The following is an 18,545-nucleotide window of genomic DNA, read 5'->3' as shown; positions in this document are numbered from 1 at the left end:
CCAACAACATTCATTTGGATGATGAATGATGTACCTAGATTCTTCATAGGTTGTTTGTGGCTGTCTACTTGGATGACATTCTTATGTTCAAAAAGATATGGGAATAACACGTGACAAGTTCTTTCCAACTTGCATCAGCTTAAGATTTATGCCAATATAGAGAAATGCTCTTTTAGCATGGAGAGGATCTAGTACTTCAAGTACATTGTTGATGAAGATGGTGTACATGTTGACCTAGAGAAGATCTTGATCTATAAATAATATATTGTTCCTAGGATTCTCATAAAACTCTTGAGTTTCTTGGGGCTAACCAAATTCTACATTAGGTTCTTTCTCACATTTATTCACATTGCATTGCCTCTAAACATGCAACAAAAGGGGGGCCTAAGAAAAGTTCATATGAATAGGAGGGCCACAACAACAAGCATTCACTCAATTGAAATAGAAGTTTTGTTCAGTACCACTCTTTGTTTTGTCTGATTTGTAGCAATCTTTTGAGATCAAAATAGATGCCTTAGAGCATCTATGGGGAGCAATCTTGGCTAACATTAGCATCTAGTTGCCTACCATAGTGAGACGTTTTCTAACATAGTGTGTAGGCACCTAAAATATGACAGAGATTTATGCTATTGTTTAGGTCTTCATACAATGAAAGGACTACATATTGGAAGGAGACAATCATCCATACTTATCACAAGATTCTACAGCTCATGTAGACTCAAGGTGAGTTGCAAAACGACCATCAAAGGTGCTCTATATACCTACAATGGTGAGCCATTTCTAACATAGTGTCACCTGAGACTTTTTCTATTTACCATAACAAGTTGTTTTATAACATAGTGGGTAAGTACCTAAAATATAACAAAGAGATATATGCTTGACTTGTTTTTCATCTGCAACTTTGAGAAAACACTTGGTTTTTGCAAGCAGGAAACATTAGAATGACCTTAACTTAACTTCAGAGATCTTCAATTCTTTGACATATACCAAAAATTCACAGTTAGGTGGTAGGTTCTTGATTTTCACATGGAAAATGAGCTCCTATGCTACATGAGACACATTTGTATTCTCACTAAGGAACCACCAAAGATGATTTGGGACTTTCACTATAGTAGGGTGAAAAGATAGTGCTACTGCTAATTTCACAAAATTATTCCTATTGTCTGTAATAGGGTCATAGAAGTGTAGTTTCAAGTGACATATGCAAAACAAGAAATTGTAGATAAAGAGCAAAACAAATGACTATGGCTAACCTGCTCCTCTTAGTTGTCTTGTTATAATTGTTTTTTGTTTTGAGCTATTGTCTTGTTTGGACTTTGGGATGTGACTCTTTCCACTTACCTTTCTTTCTGTGAATATGCATAACACTACTTTGGAAATGATAATATAGATCCTCGTCCATTAAAAAATAATTATAATGGTAAACTTTATAATGGTAAAATTCATAGACCTTGTGTAGGGTCCTCCAAGCCTAGAGTAAGGAGTTTGAAGCCTACATACATTGATTTGGCCTTGTCATGGCCATCAATGAGTGTGAACCCTGTCTTCACAAATTATGATCAGTTGCCATGATACTTTACCCTATCCTCATGGTGTTGGCTCAATTCATATTAGTTTTCCCAAGCCTAGAAGCCAAGTAATGTATCCAAGGGTGTCTAGAAGAATGGACTGTATGATCATTGACTTTGTATGTTGAAACCATTATACATGCCCCTACCTCTGCATCATACACGAGTCAAGGATGATAGTGCGGTGTGCAAACATCCTATATGGATAGGACACATGAATCTGTACCAGATAGTGTTAGGTGAAATGTATTTAATATCTTAGACTTACAGGGACATATGGGGAAGTTTGCGCGTGTGATGATGCCATGAAAGGTCTGATATCCCTATGTATCAGACTGAGAAAACTAGTGAAAGACAAAAAAAATGCATTGAGAAGGCAAAAGGTTGAATTGCCTAATGTTTGGTGTTGAAGTGATGTCTGGGGAACCTGCCAAGTCAAATACCTTGTTGTAGTTTCAAAGGGTGGAAAAGGAATAAGCATTTTATTTACTGTCCTAATAGACCATCCATCATAACAATGATTACCAATGATGTGTGTGTTGCAAACAAAGTTCTAGAGGAAGGCTCTTTCTATTGTAATACCAAGTGAGTGTTCATAGACCTTGTGGTCCTCCAAGCCTAGAGTAAGGAGTTCGAAGCCTAGATACATTGACTTGGCCTTGTGGCCATCAATGAGTGTTGACCCAATATGAGAAGTCTTGAGACTGACAATTTTGGAAGTGTGGCATTGTTGAGAGCCAACACTTAGGTGTGAACCCCGTCTTCACGTATTATGATCAGTTGCCATGATACTTGACCCTATCCTCATGGTGTTGGCTCAATTCATATTAGTTTTCCCAAGCCTAGAAGCCAAGTAATGTATCCAAGGGTGTCTAGAAGAATGGACTGTATGATCATTGACTTTGTATGTTGAAACCATTATACATGCCCCTCCATTGAGGGTATTGAGGAAGATTGGGATCAGAATAGTGTGTTTTGTTGAAGAAACATGATGTGAGAAGTTTGATGCTTAGGCAAGGGTAGAACTCAGTATTTCATATTAGGACAACAACCACATTGATTAGGCAAGTCAAATAAGGTCTCTCCAATGTTTAGGATACACAAGGGCAGCATTAGTCATGTAAGTATGCATGAGCATGGGAATGGATAGTTACTTTCCTTTTAGACTGATTTGGACAGTATTGAGAGGATCCTATAAGGATGACTATCACCTTACTCTCGATGACTTCACAACATTGATAATGAATTCACATTAGACACTCATGGATTATCCCAATTAGACATTAGTCAACTTAAGATATGATACAAGGATTGCATACCACAAAGCCATTAGCATATCACCTGCTCTAAATCACCAAAAAGCCATTAGATATGTTTTGAGATGAAAAAAGAAGAGTTAAATGGTTTTGGTTCAATTTGCATTATTTCTATGTTCAAGTAATTTAATTTGGTATATTATACTAAAACGTGATTTCATAACTAACATTTCAACTTCTATATAACTAGTTTTATAGCCCGATTTTTTTGCCTCTGAAGAAAGACCATGTCAGACGATATCAACGAACAACAAAATAAGGAGACAATTGCTAGATTGTGGTCTAAGTTGAAAAGAAAAGGTGATAGAAAATGTTATCGTCCCTGCAAAAATTGTAAGGGGTTAAATTCTAGAAGACTTCTAATCAAAACATCTAAGAAACATTGTAGGCTGCATGGTCACATTGAAGGGGGACATGATTATCATCCATTGGTAAGTTTTTCATTATATCGTTTTAACAATTTATATACATAAGAAATCACTTGATGACGAGATCATGATCATTGTTTATTTACGTTTATCATTTTTATATAGGTCAAGCACCCCAGAGTACATGATATGGATCAACACAACCCAAAGAATATGGTTTTCGAAGTGGAGGAACATGGAGGTGTGAATATCGAAGCCGAAGATAATGATCCCATGGAAGATGACAATCATGAGCCACAAAACACAATTGAAGATGATGGTACAAATACATTGATCCATGACACATTTAGTACTGGCGGAGCTGATCATGATGATGAAGATGACCTTGATGTACATTTAGTATTTTCTTTCACTCATCTCTTCATTGGTACTTTAGAGTTGTACATGCCATCATCGATCCCTTTTGCATTATGAATACCATTAATGGATCCCTCTCAACCTACCACCCTTGGCATTATGAATACCATTAATGGATAAAATATCGATGTGGCTTCATGTGGGATTCCAAATGGCATTGAAATTCATCCCAGTATACTTGAAATTGAACTACTTGGGTCCATCTAGTAGGACATACTAAAAGGGAACCAACAAGCACCATTATAATTGGCATGCGTATTATTATTATTATTATTTTTTTAATTAAATCATTGTTGGAATTCCGACATCTGCCAAAATTTACACCGACGACCAAACCGTCAGACAAATAGCATCCTCGTCGGTGCATAGTTCTTGACTGGCGTCACATCCGACGATGATGTTGTATGTCCGATGACACTCTATTGTGGGACGCTCGTCATAATCCTCGTCGATGCAATTTCCTTGTAGGTGTACGTCCATTCGACGAGGATGCTCTACGCTCGACGACCCTCTCGCCGGATGAGCGGTCATGGCCATCGTCGGAAGAGTTCAGAGTGTCGTTGGAATTCCGACGTTAGCTAGCACCATCAGAATGTCCGACGATGAGTTTTCGATGGGTTCATTTGTTGGCAGTCCGACGAAAAAAAGTCGAAATTCCGACGATAGGCCGTCAGAAATGAGCCCCAAATGTACTAGTGCTTGGAATATCCATTTTAATGTCTTAAATCAAGTGGGGAAGATTCAACAAGATTTTGGAATGATGGAGAGTGTGATGATTATGAAGGAAATGTTATAAAGTGGATACTAATGAGAGTTTGGTCCATGCCAACAAAAATCTCTAATATGGTGTTCGTTAATAAAAAGACATCTTAAACCATTAATGCCTCAATTTGAATTAATTAAGAAACAATATTTTTTATTTTTGGCTTTAAATATATAATAACAATATTAATTAGAGGAATAGAGATACTTTTTTGGTGGTATTAACACATGGTTAATGCAACATTAATGCATGTGCATGGGCATCGACTAACACCTGCAAATGACCACTTTTAGACCTTTGTGCATGTAATGACTCATCTCATATTTATTGTAACTATGAAAAGCTAAAATAATGGTTTTAAGCTATTAAGTCACATGCAAAGAAAACCCTAAAAAATCACTAAAAATTAATGTATTATTTAAGAGCTTAGAGAGTACAAAATAAGGGTGGATGGCTATTGGATCCTACTCAATGCCATTCCCTCTTCAACCTTAATTATATTTTTATTAATATTTAAAAACAAAAAAAATGACATCTATAATATTTTTATGCTTAAATTTAATTTCGTATCTCTATCTTAATAGTATAAATTATAATTACTTCGTATATTTTTATGTTACACACGCGACTTCCCATTTCAATTCAAATATTATTAATAATTTTAAATAAATTTTAAAAAATTAGAATATATATCTTAATAAATCTTATGGTTGGTCTTTGGTTAAAAGTAATATCAATAGACCTTCATCAATTAAATGTGCATATAAGTCATCTAGACATCTTACAAATGAATTTGATTTGTTATATCTTTTATGTTTTGAATTACAATTAATTTAATTTTTTCTTTTATTTATATTTATATTAGTGCTTATTGCTTTTGCAGTGATTTTAGTAATAACCATCTCAATGGACAAATACCACTAGAATTGGGATCCTTGACTTATTTAAAAAATTTGTAAGTTATTATAGTATAAAATTTTAGATGACATTTTTGGTAGTCATTTTTATTTACATTTTGTATTTTATTAAAATAATTTGAGGAATAAAGATTATTTGAAAAATTATATGGAATCTATGTACTTAACTCTTACTTACATTTTGAAATTATTGAACTATTTATTTCAGGTCACTTGGCATGAATCATCTAGCAGGTTATATTCCAAAAGAACTTGGAAACCTCACAAATTTAAAAAAAATGTAAGATAAAAACTTGATTACATACGTAAAGATCAAGACTTAAAAGATGAATAAGATTATGGAGACATTTTTAAAATAAGGACAAGATCTCAAAAATTTGTTAGTAATAATTGATTAATAATTTTTTTTTCTTATTTATGAGTAGCATTTTAATAGCCATGAAATTTTTTGTTTGTGTTGCATAGGGATTTATTTTCAAATGAGTTATATGGGCGACTACCACAATCACTTGTAAATTTGACCCAACTTAAAATGTTGTAAGTTTGTTTGTACCATTTCTTTTTGTAAATTCATCATGCACATTTAAATTTTTGAAATAAGATATGATAATTATAAGATTTTCTAAACCTTAAATGTTTAATAGCTATTTAATTTTAAAGAATTTTTTTATTTTAGTTTAATTATTTTTTATTTAGAATTATAAAAATAAAATATAATGAATATATAGTCCTTATCTATTAAAATATAGTGAAGTAAAATAAGTTATAAAATTTCTCAATTTACTTATTAAGGACTCTATTAATTTATGTTATGATCAACTAAGTTAAAAATTAAAAAAATCTTATTCAAATAGTATATCAAGTCGATTCCTCTTACCATTATTTATTTTGTTTGATCAGAATTTTTAATATAATTTCCTAAAATTTCAACACACACATAATTTTTTAGGGATTATCTATCTTAAGAATTTGAGATGATAATATTGTTATAAATGTTCATACCACCCTTATTACTTTAATATTAATATTTATGAATATAATGATCGTGCTATATCTTTCTATAGATAGTCCTCCTTTCTTTTCCCAATCATCCAATGAAATTCAACCTTTCTAACCATAATGATCACCTTTTTTAATGTTTAATATTAATTTTATATTAGAAAATAAAAATTTAGTGTCTCATAAGAAAAATTCTATAAAAATTAAAAAGTGAAGTAAAATCCAACATAATATCAATATATGCTTGTTGAAATTAAAAAAATAACAAACCAAAGATTATTTGTATTATGTTGTTGCATACTTTACTATGGTATAGTAATAAACAATAAAATAACATATGTTTGAGATATAAATTAATGAAAAAAAAAAGAATACACACATGTTCATAAACAATATAGGATAGAATCAAATATTTTTTAGTTTCTTGTTAATAAAGGCAATAGGTTTTATATTCATCATTTTCATTCATTTATATACCTTCTTTCCTTATATTATATTATCATCAAGATTATCCTATTACATAGATCTTTTATGTTTATATTTATTATATGTTACACTTCTCTCATATTCCTCTCTGTTAGAAAAGAAGATGTGAACAACAATATATGTAGCTTCAAATCAAAGTGTAAAGAATTGTTAATAATGTTATCATTAGAAAAAAATCAACAATAACATCAAAAGGTAATACCGTAAAATATTAAACACATATGATTGTAATTACATGGAGAAACAATTTCGGAAAAAAATTCCACCAAGAAGAGATGAAAGACTTGTATTAGTAGCATTATGATATTACAAAACAACTCTCAAATTCCACTCCTCAATTTGATAGCGTAAACCCTGCAAAATAAAACTTGAACAAACTCATACTTGTCTCCAAACTCAGCCCCTCAATATATAGATCCTTGGGGGCTCAATTTACCACTATAAAAGATTACCATGGGCCAAAGCAAGGTTCCAAAAATCCATATGACTCCTACATGCCAAACATAGCCTCTTACATGACATTACACCTTACAAATGTCATAAGAATCCTCAAGATATAGGAGATCTACTCTTACATGTTTCATTGACTATTAATTTAACAAATGTAAGGATCCTCTTATGCATGTCATAATAAGTGATTCTCACATCCAAAATGATTTACCCCACTTTTAGCCCTTACAGTTGTCATAGAATCTATCATAACATCTCCAAAAATAAGTTTTCCACATGTTATACCACTTCATGGGCATCCTTTGGCAACAAATAAATTGATTTCTAAGGCATTGACACGTGGCAAAGATGCCAACTAATAAAACTCATTCCCCTTATGATGGAGCACAATTATTCAATTACATGAATGCCAAATAGCCATGGGAAAATATAAAATAATAATAATTACATAATCTGAATTGCTAAGATGGAGACACCTTAGTTCCCAACATTATCCCACTTTTTGAATACCTTGCGAGAGCTAGCGGAATCACACCATCATGGAATCAACTAGGAGCAAGAAACAAGGCATGTGGCCTTTTTGCACCAAGTAAACTCTTGTGTGCTCATAGGTTTGGTGAGATAATCTGCAACGTTCACCCGAGTGTCAATTTTCTTCAACTCAATATGCCCATTTGCAATCAACTCATGAACAAAATGGTATTGTATATCCACATGCTTAGTTCGTGCATGACACATAGGATTCTTAGCTAAATCAATTGCACTCTGACAATGTAACCATATTGCCTCCTTAGAAATAGGGGTAGCAGCCATGTACTCTACTTTAGTGGTGGATAAAGCAATTGTAACCTGCATTTTACTCATCCAACTCACTTCTCCTCCAAACAAAGTAAACACATACCCACTAGTGGACCTTCAACTATCCAAGTCACCTACCCAATTTACATCAACAAATCCCTGTATGTCTAATGTCTTATCCACACCATTAGTTCTAAAATATTCTAAACATTAATCATAATTTCCTTGCAAATATCTAAGCAACCTCTTATCATGATTCCAATGTTCTCTACCAGGGTTAGACATAAGCCTTCTTAAAACTCCCACTACTTATGCAATATATGGTCTAGTACAAACCATGCCATACATTAAATTTCCTACAACACCAACATAAGAAACATTAGAAATATCGTCTAAATCATCATCATTCTTAGAACACATATCTAATGAAAGCTTAGTGACAACCTGTAAAAGAATTCTTATTGGTCTACAATCTTGCATATTAAACATGTTCAAAATAGTGCCAACATACTTACTTTGTGATAACCAAAGCTTCATGTTTACTTGATCTCTTTTGATTTCCATGCCAAGTATATACCTTGCAGCTTCCAATTCCTTCACATCAAATGCCCCTTAAAGTTGAGCTTTTATCTCACTAATCATCACCTCAGAATTATTGATAAGTAGCATATCACCCACATACAAGACAATAATTAGGATATGATCATTGATATATTTAATGTATACATGGTGATCTTCTTCACTTCTAACAAAATCCAATTTCATGACAAATGAATCAAATTTTTTGACACCACATTTAGAAAGACTATTTTAAACCATAAAGAGATTGTTGAAACCTACAAACTAAATGTTCCTTTCCTTTTACCTCAAAACGTTTAGGTTTTTTGCATATAAATTTCCTTTTCCAAGTCTCTGTGGAAAAAAAAACATTTTTAACATTCATTTACTCAAATCTCACAATAATTAGCTACAACAATGGATAAAAGCAATCTAATAGAATATAATTTAAAAAAAGGAGAGAAAACATCACTAGAATCAACTCCTCTCTAGGAGTAGCCCTTAGCTACCAGTCTAGCTTTGTACTTTTCCAATGAGTCGTCTACTCCAAATTTCTTTTTGTAGACACATTTGCAACCAATGGTTATCTTCCTTTGTGAAAATGAACAAGATCTCATGTATCACATGATTCTAATGCCATCATCTCCTCTAGCATGACTTGTTGCTAAGAATCACAATCTTTTTTTGAAATCATTTTCCTATAGGATCTAGGTTCATCACCAATACTTAATAAAGTAAATATACAATAAAAAACTATTTGTCTACACCCGTCAATTGGATATTGTTGTGTTGTGGACCTTTTGAGAATAGGAGTATGAGGATCTTGTTGTTCTTGATCTTTCTCAACCTCTTCCTATTCTTTGGTTTGATCAATAACTATTTCTGAACAAAGAGCGAAAATCTCATTTAGGTCTTGTCCTCTCAAAAGTTAGTGAGCGAATTATGTTTTAGAACTTGTCCTTAGGTTGGTCAGAGAGCAAACTGCCTTAGGAGGCTTGTTCTTAGAAAGTTCAGCTAGCGAACTTTATTATAGGTCCCGTCTTTGGCAAGGACATAGAGCGATTGCATGAGATCCAAAGCGAAATTCAACAAGAGAAGTATTTTGGCACCTAAACAAATTCGAAATTTCAAATTGCTAAGAAGAGATCAAGTCGGCCAACGCTTTGAAAGTTAATTTGTATTTTTATTCATGCTAAATCAGGTCGGCCTTCTATCTTTAGCCTAGATCGCATATAAAGGGAAGGTCAAATCACTCATTCTAAGCATCAATTCAAACATTTTTCTCTCCATCAGTGGCAGGTCAGCGAATTGCTCCAGCAGGACAAAGAATTTCATCAGTATATTTGCGAATTTCATCCAGCATATAGGCAAAATCCATTATTGAGGATGCAGGTTTGATGTCTTGAGAAGGCGAATTTATCATTTAAGTATTGAGGAAAAGAGAATTCGCTCAGCTAGGAGGCCTATCAACCAGAAAATCCATCTTTAGATAGCCTAGATTTGCCCTAGGGCATTCAAATTGCCCAATGAACTTATTGATTGCAATCATTCAAAATCAGAGATTGTATCAAAATTAAGAAATCATATGGGTTTGATATTACACTTGCTTTGTTTTGCAGATATGGAAGGAAAGATCATGCAATCACCCAAGGCAAGATATACAAGCAAGGATGGATGGATGACTTGACCATGACAAATACTTCCTATCACCACTATGCAAGATCAAAAGGCTTCATCATGCAAATACAAGAACATCAAGGGGAGAAGATCTCAAGATAGTCAAAGACTCTCATCACACCTTGGAGGCATAAAGAAGATTGGAGTTAGGATCTAAAGGAAGAGATCATGCAATCACTCGAAGGCAAGCAAGCAAGGATGGAAGAAGGATCTAGCTACATCAATAATTCTCATCATCATCATAACATTAAGCAACTGAATAATGTTGAGTATCAAGAGATATCTCTCAACATTCCTTCATGGTGACAAGTCAACTCTACAAGTGCAAGTTGTTGAAGTGGCATCCTAGTCATCATCCTAGTCACCACTCACCAATTAGGGAAGGTCTACCTTAACATGTCTAGATGCAACGTAACTGAATTACAAGTGATGGCGCAAACTCCGATGTACCTACCCTTGATATCTATTGGTCCACACTCATGAAATGTAATTTTCTCATTGGCTAAGGAGAGTCTGTTGTAACAAACCCTAATTAGGGTTTTCATTGTAAAATCTTGGCCATTGATCTCAAATTGATCTAAATTGTTGAATTGTAAATTGAGAGCACTATAAAAGGCTTAAGTTCTTCATTTGTAAAGGTTAATAGTTGGAGAATAGCTAATAGCAGTAGTTAATAGCCAATAGATAGTCTAAAGAGAATAGAATAGAAGTTAAGAGTAAAGTAGGAAGAGAAGGCAAAAATTGCTGCCTAAGTTGTAAATGAACTCTATTTTCATTGAAGTTATGGTGAAGTGAGTTGTTTCTTTACAATGTGCACGGTTTTTTGTTGGATCCTCATGTTAGATGATAAATAAATTAGAATGAATGGAAGAAGTTGTTGAATGTATTCATGTGGAATCTTCTTAGTCCATACCACTAGCCTCTTACTGATTGTGAGCGTGCCTTGTGTGGTCAACTGGAATAACATGAGCTTGAACTCGAATCATCCTACATTCATTGTTTATGCATTAACTTGAATGATGATCAATGTTTGGTGGTAATGGTTCGAACATCTTTGAAACGTCCTTAGAAGATTGCACTGAGCTTGTGTCAAATTGTTCTATTTGATGGTGAGACCTTGTCCAGTAGGATTCCATAAAGTCATTCATTCATCTTCTTACATTCTAGGTCCTAGCATAGACTCTCTCAAACCCTACCTCTTTGCTCTTTTTTATCTTCCAATTGAGTAGATAGGATCTAAGTTCCAGCAAATCAAACATTCAAGCATTCGAATGTAAGTCCTCTTGTGATTCCAGCATAATCACATCAAACCAACAGAGCTTATCCATATGTAGAGACCCTACATTCATGAACCTTGGAGTCGTCTCGAATGATCCGTAAAAGCTAATCTTCAACATCCGAGAGATTTTGTTCAAGAGAGGATAAGATACTTATGATATTTTACTCTTTGTTTGCATGTGCGTAAAAAACACATCAACACTACCGTTATGTTTTTCCTTCAACAAATTATCCCTCATGGAGCCTCGAGGGATACACAACTTGTTCCCCTTGAATAGCAAACCTTCTTCAATCATGTATTCCATCCAAGGCTCTCTATTCCTGCAAATAGGATCAAGGCAAGCTTCATATGCTTCCTTAAAGCCAACATCCTCTGTATATAATTCCTTCAAGCCTTCAAAACCCACACTGTTAGTTTGTATCTCACATAGCAGAAAATTCTTCCTACTTAAAGCATCAACAACTTTATTTATTTGGCCACTCTTATGTTTCAAAACAAAATTAAAACTTTGAAGATACTCAACGCATTTAGCATGCTTTTGATTCAACTTTTGTTGGCTATGAATGAATTGCAAAGCATGGTTATCTATATACACAACAAACTCCTTACTTAGTAAATAATGTCTCCATTTCTTAAGAGATTGAACCAAAGCATATAATTCCAAATCATAAGAAGAATATTTACTCTTAGCATCGTTAAGCTTCGCATTGAAATATGCAACCGATTTACCTTCTTGGCTTAGGACTGCCCCAATTACTAACCCACTAGCATCACATTCTAATTGAAACACCTTGTCAAAATTAGGCAAAGCAAGAATGGGCTGCTCACTTACCTTCTTAAGAAATCTGAATTTTTTTTCGGCCTCCTTAGTCCACACAAATGGCCTTTTACTCCCTTTTATGGTCTCAAGTATAGGTGCCACTACATGACTGAATTTTCTGATAAACTTTCTATAAAAACTAGAAAGACCATGAAAGCTTCTTACCTCCATTACACTTCTCGGTCTTGCCCAATCAAGGATGGCTTGTACCTTCTCCTTATCCATCTTTAGTCCATATTTGGACACCACAAAGCCCAAATAAATCAGCTCGGTCTGCATGAACACACATTTCTTCAAGCTAATCTGCAACTTTTCTTCATGTAACCTCTTCAATACCATCCTCAAATGTTTTGTATGCTCTTCTTTAGACCTGCTAAACACCAAAATGTCATCCAAAAATACAATTACAAATTTACCAAGAAATGGTTTCAAAACCTCATTCATTAATCTTATAAAGATGCTAGGGGCATTAGACAATCCAAAAGGCATAACTAACCATTTGTACAACCCATCGCTAGTTTTAAAGTTTGTCTTCCATTCATCCCCTGGTCGGATTCTTATTTGATGGTAGCCGCTTTTCAGATCTATTTTGGAAAAATATTTGGAGCCACTCAAACAATCCATAAGATCCTCTATTCATGGTATGGAAAACCGATATCTTATTGTAATCTTGTTAATGGCCCTTGAGTCAGTGCACATGCGCCATTCCCCTCCTTTCTTTGGAACTAGCATGGTAGGAACAACACATGGACTTAGGCTCTCCCTTATCAAACCCTTCTTCGAAAGTTCTTCCACTTGCTTCCTTATTTCTTCATTCTTCATAAGTGTTAACCTATAAGCAGCTTTGTTAGGAAGGCTGGCCCCCGGAATCAAATCCATATGATGGCTAATGCTCCTCATAGGAGGCAATTCACTAGGCAAATCAGATGCAATTATATCCCTATGCTCATTCAAAATATCTTGCACTTCAATAGGCAAATCACCAACATTTGAGGAAGACAAATCACTTCTAGGTTTAAGAACCAAAGCATAACCAATTTCTTCATTCTTCAAATCATGCAAAAACTCTTTACCACTTACCATCATCACCTTGCTGTTGTTGCTACCGCTGTTGCCTTCTTCTTTCTCCTTTATTGGCATCAAGGTGTTCTTCTCTCCATCCTTTTCAATGGTATATGTGTTCTCCCTTCCATCATGCACTGCTTTCCTGTCAAATTGCCACTGTCTTCCAAGCAATACATGACACACATCCATGGGCATTACATCACACAAAACACTGTCCCTATAGCTTCCAATATGCAATTCAACATAGGCCTGCTCACTCACCAATAATTGATGACCTTTTTGTAACCAAGACACCTTGTAGGGAGAGGGATGCTTGATCCTTTTAAGATCTAACTTTTCTACCATTTCAGTTGCAACAATGTTATCTATACTACCACTATCTATAATGAGTTTGCAACATTTACCTTGTGACTTACACTTGGTTTTGAACAATAATCTCGTTTGAATAGGCTTTTGACTTTCCTTTTGAGGTTTCAGCAATACTCTTTTGGGCAACAAAGATTCTCCTGACTCAAGTTCATCTTTGTGGTGTACTGGAGACCCCAGACTTTCTTGGTTAGCATGCACGATTTGATTACTTTTCTCAAATTTCATATATCTTCCTTGGGAATACTTAGCACATTCCCAACTCGTGTCCATATTGATTGCATTTAAAGCACTTCTTGGCAAATCCTCTTCCTCTACCTTGAGAACCACCTCTACCATAAGACCTGCCCCCTTTATTTTGGAAACCTCCTCTGTCATTAGTTGCTACTATACTGGAACTTCCAACCTCTTCTCCTTGGTGATGTTGCTGCTCTCTACTTGTTTGTTGTCCCCTTCCTCTGAACCCTCTTCCTCTCTTCTTCTCTTGTTGACTCCGCTTCCTTTGCAACTTCTCTTCTGCCTTTAGAGAAAATCGATAAGCTTCTTCTAAGCTTCTAGGGGACACAAGACTCAATTCGTCTTGAAGACTATACTTTAGGCCATTCATATAACGAGCTATCTTCTCCCGATCTTCCTCACTATCCCCTGATCTGATTACCAACTTGCAAAACTCTTCTGTATAATCCTTTACAAACATATATTTTTGCTTCAAATTCTGTAACCTCTTAAAAAGATTGGTTTGATAATCAACAGGAAGGAACTTAGCTCTCAATTTAGCCACCATTCGGTCCCATGAGTGAATTCTCTCATTATTCAGCCTTCTCTCAATTTGGACAAAGTCCCACCACATTGTAGCGTGGCCCTTTAATCTAGTAGACGCAAACTTAACCCTCTCATCTTTTATTACACCTTCATACTCAAAATACTTGTCTAAATCATTTATCCAATCTATCAAGTCTTCTCCATTAAGACTTCCTGAGTATGTTGGAACTTCTTGTTGACGTGGATAAAATCTTATCGCTACAACTCTTTCCAGCCAACATAGAATAGAATATTTACTCATTGAGTAATCCTATCCTCTCTTGTATAAGGAATCCCTAATGCTTTTTTTAATTGATCAAAGGAGACAACCTCAAGGTTCCAAATGTCAGTTCATGACTGCGGGATGGCTCAACGGTTGATGTGTTTTGCTAGGAGCACAAGGGGCCTTACGTTTTGCAACGGGCTGGTCTGCATCCTAAGCTGCTACGTTTCTCAAGTTGGGGAATAAAGCAAAGGAGAAGGGTTTAGGAGACCTAAAATTAACAAGATTGGTATGCGGGTAGATGGATTCGACATAACCAACCCCTGCTTGGCCACAATAACTCACAACCTCACAAGAACGGTGCAATCTTCAAGGGAGACTTAGAAGATTTTCAAATTGCAAGTGCATACCTAAGCACCCAATTTTGGCGTAGCTCAGACGAACATCTGCAATTGAACTAAACACAATTTTAAAGGCTCAGACTAACCATACACAAGGATACACAATCAATATATCCCCAATGGTATGAACCTAAATCCATCAAATACATGCATACCAAAAAGGATCTATCTAAACCTGCTGAAGGAAACCATACAAATAGAATAAAACCAAGATGATAAACACCAAACCAATGTCCATATATTGATTTCAGCTGCTATTACAACAATTTCTGCAGCAGTTCTACTCTATTCCTAACTACTAAAAAGCTAACCCTTTACAATGAGAGATGCCTTTTATAGATTTTATAATTCTGAATTAGAGGCCAAGATTGATTGCTTCCAATAGTCCTAATCTGCCTTCTAGTACTTGGCAGCTTTAGTCCATGCCCATTCATTCCTCAATTATCCTCCCAGCCATATTCTCAACTACCTACAATTGTTTGGCTTCAATCTGGTCAATCAAGTAGTTGGACATAATTGATCCGTGCCCCCTTATTTTAAAATATCTTGAACGGGATCGACGGGCAGTTTTTTTCCAATAAAGCATTTTAGTTTTTTAAAAACTGATTTTCTGGAATATCTTCTAGTTGTGCATTTCTGAGAGTGCATAGACTTGTAGCACCATGTGTGTTCTTTGTCCTCAGTTTGGTTTGTGGACTTCAACTTTGATTTAGTGGTGGCGCGCTTCCCTGTAATTTGCCGCTTCGACCTTGCGCCTTGCAGCACGTTCCTCATTTCCTCTTCCAGCGTTGATTGCGATCGAGTCTTCACTTTATGCTTCAAGTTGACGCTCTAGCTCTTCTCGAATGTCGTTGATCTGCGAATAATCAATTTTGACTTGGATTAATTATTTTGAAAAATTAAATAAATTAATTCAACAAAAATTAAATCTATTTAGGTAACGTTAGGCTCTGTAGTTTAAACGCCTTCTCTTTGATAATGAAATTCGGCCATTTTAATTGTTTTGGGCGATTTTGACTCTGATTTTGAATGCCTAACTTCCATTTGGATGAAACTCGGGATTGAATTTGTAATTGTGCGATTTGTTCTCCTAAATGCTCCTTGTTGAGGAAAACTCAGCCTTGTGAGTGAAAATGTGAGACTTTGTTAAAAAACATGCTCCCCCTTATAAATTTTGCATCTTTATCTTTTCATTTATTTTTGCGACTAAGGGAGAAACTCGACCCTAATTGAAGAAATGTGCGATTTTTTGTTTTACTTTTAAGTTAAAAAAAAAAACATCTTTCCAAATTCAGGCTTTCTAGCCTTTTTGCGTGGTTTTGACTTTGGGCGACATCTTTCAAAACATGTTAAAATGCCGCCTCCTTTAGAATTTCAGGATTTTGGGGTGAATTGTGCGATTTTTCTTAAGTTGTTTCCTTTTCAAACTCAGAGCCTTTTGGGCCTTTTGCACGATCTTGGCTTGCATTCTTCTCTTTTTTAAAAATTTGGGCCCTTTGGCCCGAAGTACGCGATTTTGCTTAACTTTAGTTTTCGCCCTTAGTCTTTGAGTTTCGAGCTTTCGGAGCCTTTGGGTGCGATTGTTGGCATTTGGCATAACTAATACAAATGAGGTGTTGCAGTTGAAGTTGGATGATTGCACCGGTAAAGGATAGAGTTCTATTTGTGATGAAGAGATTGAGATTCTATGAATAGATGATTTGATCAGTTATTTGTGTTGTCATTGATGGCAACTGATGCAAAATGATGTTCCTGATGTTTTGTTTTGTCATTTAAATGATAGGGTTTACTGGATGATAGGGTTTATCGGCAGAGAACTAAAGTCCGTGAAATAGGACTTTAACCGGTAAAGCTGAATTGTTTTGATTGTATCAAAAGATCGGTAATGATTGGTGATTTGTGGTTTGGATGGTGAATTTGTGTCATGGAAAGGTGTATCTGATTGAAACCGGAAACTTATGATGATTACCGAAAGGCATGTTTCAAATTTCCGATGAAGTTTTGCTAAGGTTTTAGTAGGGTTTAAGGACCGATGAAGAAATCATCAAACCGGTAATGATTTCTATTAAAATAGGATTAAATTTATATCAGACTAATATTATTTGTTGAATGTGCAGATTTAATATCGAGAATTCTAATCCTTCAAGATGAAAGTCAACAATATGTTAATGGTGCTGGAGTTTAATTTCTAACACTGTATTTGTTGATTCAATGGAGAGAGCATAATTTTTTATTTTTTATTATTTCTCCTTTGAAATCGGTTTGTATTTATATCTTCAATAGGGGCACGTTATGTGGGGACATGTCTCCACAACGTGGAGGCATGTCCACACACAACGTGTCCCAAGGGATGCATTTGCCTAAAGATTTGTTAACTATCATATAACTAATTCACAAACACAACCGTCGATTTATTTATAAGTTCGATATTAATAAATGCGAACATGAATTTTTGATCAATCAATACGATCATGCAACCTCGAACTCGTTGGATGTATTAAGCCTTGGATATCCTTCCACGATTCAAGGCAGGAGAAAAGACAAGGATCTGATCACATACAAATCAGAATGGAGATTTGTTCAGGCATAGAAAGACGGCATGAAATATGATTATGTTTTATTCACACAAGAATGAAGTATGTGTGTATGTATGCCAGTTCATATGGTGGACTGACATACATACATACATGTTTATGTAGGATTCATATTAATTCATCATTTCGTCTGACCGATGCTATCATTCATCAACACTCCCTCTTAGCTAAGGAAGATGATTAAGTATTGAGATATCACCTAACTCGTGATATTGAAGGATGAATTAAGAACATCAAGTCACATGACATTCTTCACATAAACATCCTAGTTATGATATGTGCACTGACATCACGTCTCATGATGTTTATCATAACAGGTCATGGCATTTCCATGGATATTACGTCACATAATACCCACCATGATCATCTCATAAGAAGCATAATGATATTCAACTGATATCAAGTCTCATGATATCTATCACTAAGCTCAAGAGATATAAAATATCATGATATGTCCATGAATATCAAGTCACATGATATTCATCATGATAGTGGATAGATCCTTGTAAAGTTGTCACCTTACAATGATCAATACAGGTGTTCATTATTTGAAAGATCGTCACCTTTCAATAATGTACACAGGGCAGGCCCATAAGTCATAGAGTCACACATATGACAAAAGAGTTTACACTTTAAACATCTTTATTTATATTAATACAATAGAAATTTAGAAATTATT

The 18,545-nt window shown here is 34.9% G+C and overlaps 1 protein-coding gene across 8 annotated transcripts in view; it reads left to right on the top strand.

Moving 5' to 3' along the window:
- The window catches only part of LOC131065970 (probable LRR receptor-like serine/threonine-protein kinase At1g53430), a 210,895-nt gene that overhangs the window by 39,170 nt on the left and 153,180 nt on the right, over positions 1-18,545 (top strand). For 4 of the 8 annotated variants that reach the window (XM_058000600.2, XM_058000598.2, XM_058000597.2 and 1 more), the window contains exons 4-6: positions 5,316-5,387; positions 5,558-5,629; positions 5,815-5,886. In XM_058000600.2, the coding sequence (XP_057856583.1) occupies positions 5,316-5,387; positions 5,558-5,629; positions 5,815-5,886 (216 nt within the window). The remainder of the gene's footprint in view (positions 1-5,315; positions 5,388-5,557; positions 5,630-5,814; positions 5,887-18,545) is intronic. The other 4 variants (XM_058000602.2, XM_058000601.2, XM_058000604.2 and 1 more) reach the window with 2 other exon arrangements.

This window comes from Cryptomeria japonica, chromosome 2 (assembly GCF_030272615.1).
Source record: "Cryptomeria japonica chromosome 2, Sugi_1.0, whole genome shotgun sequence".
Taxonomy (NCBI): Eukaryota; Viridiplantae; Streptophyta; class Pinopsida; order Cupressales; family Cupressaceae; genus Cryptomeria; species Cryptomeria japonica.
Note: the sequence above shows the minus strand (reverse complement) of the source record. Positions and strands in the feature narration are given on the sequence as shown.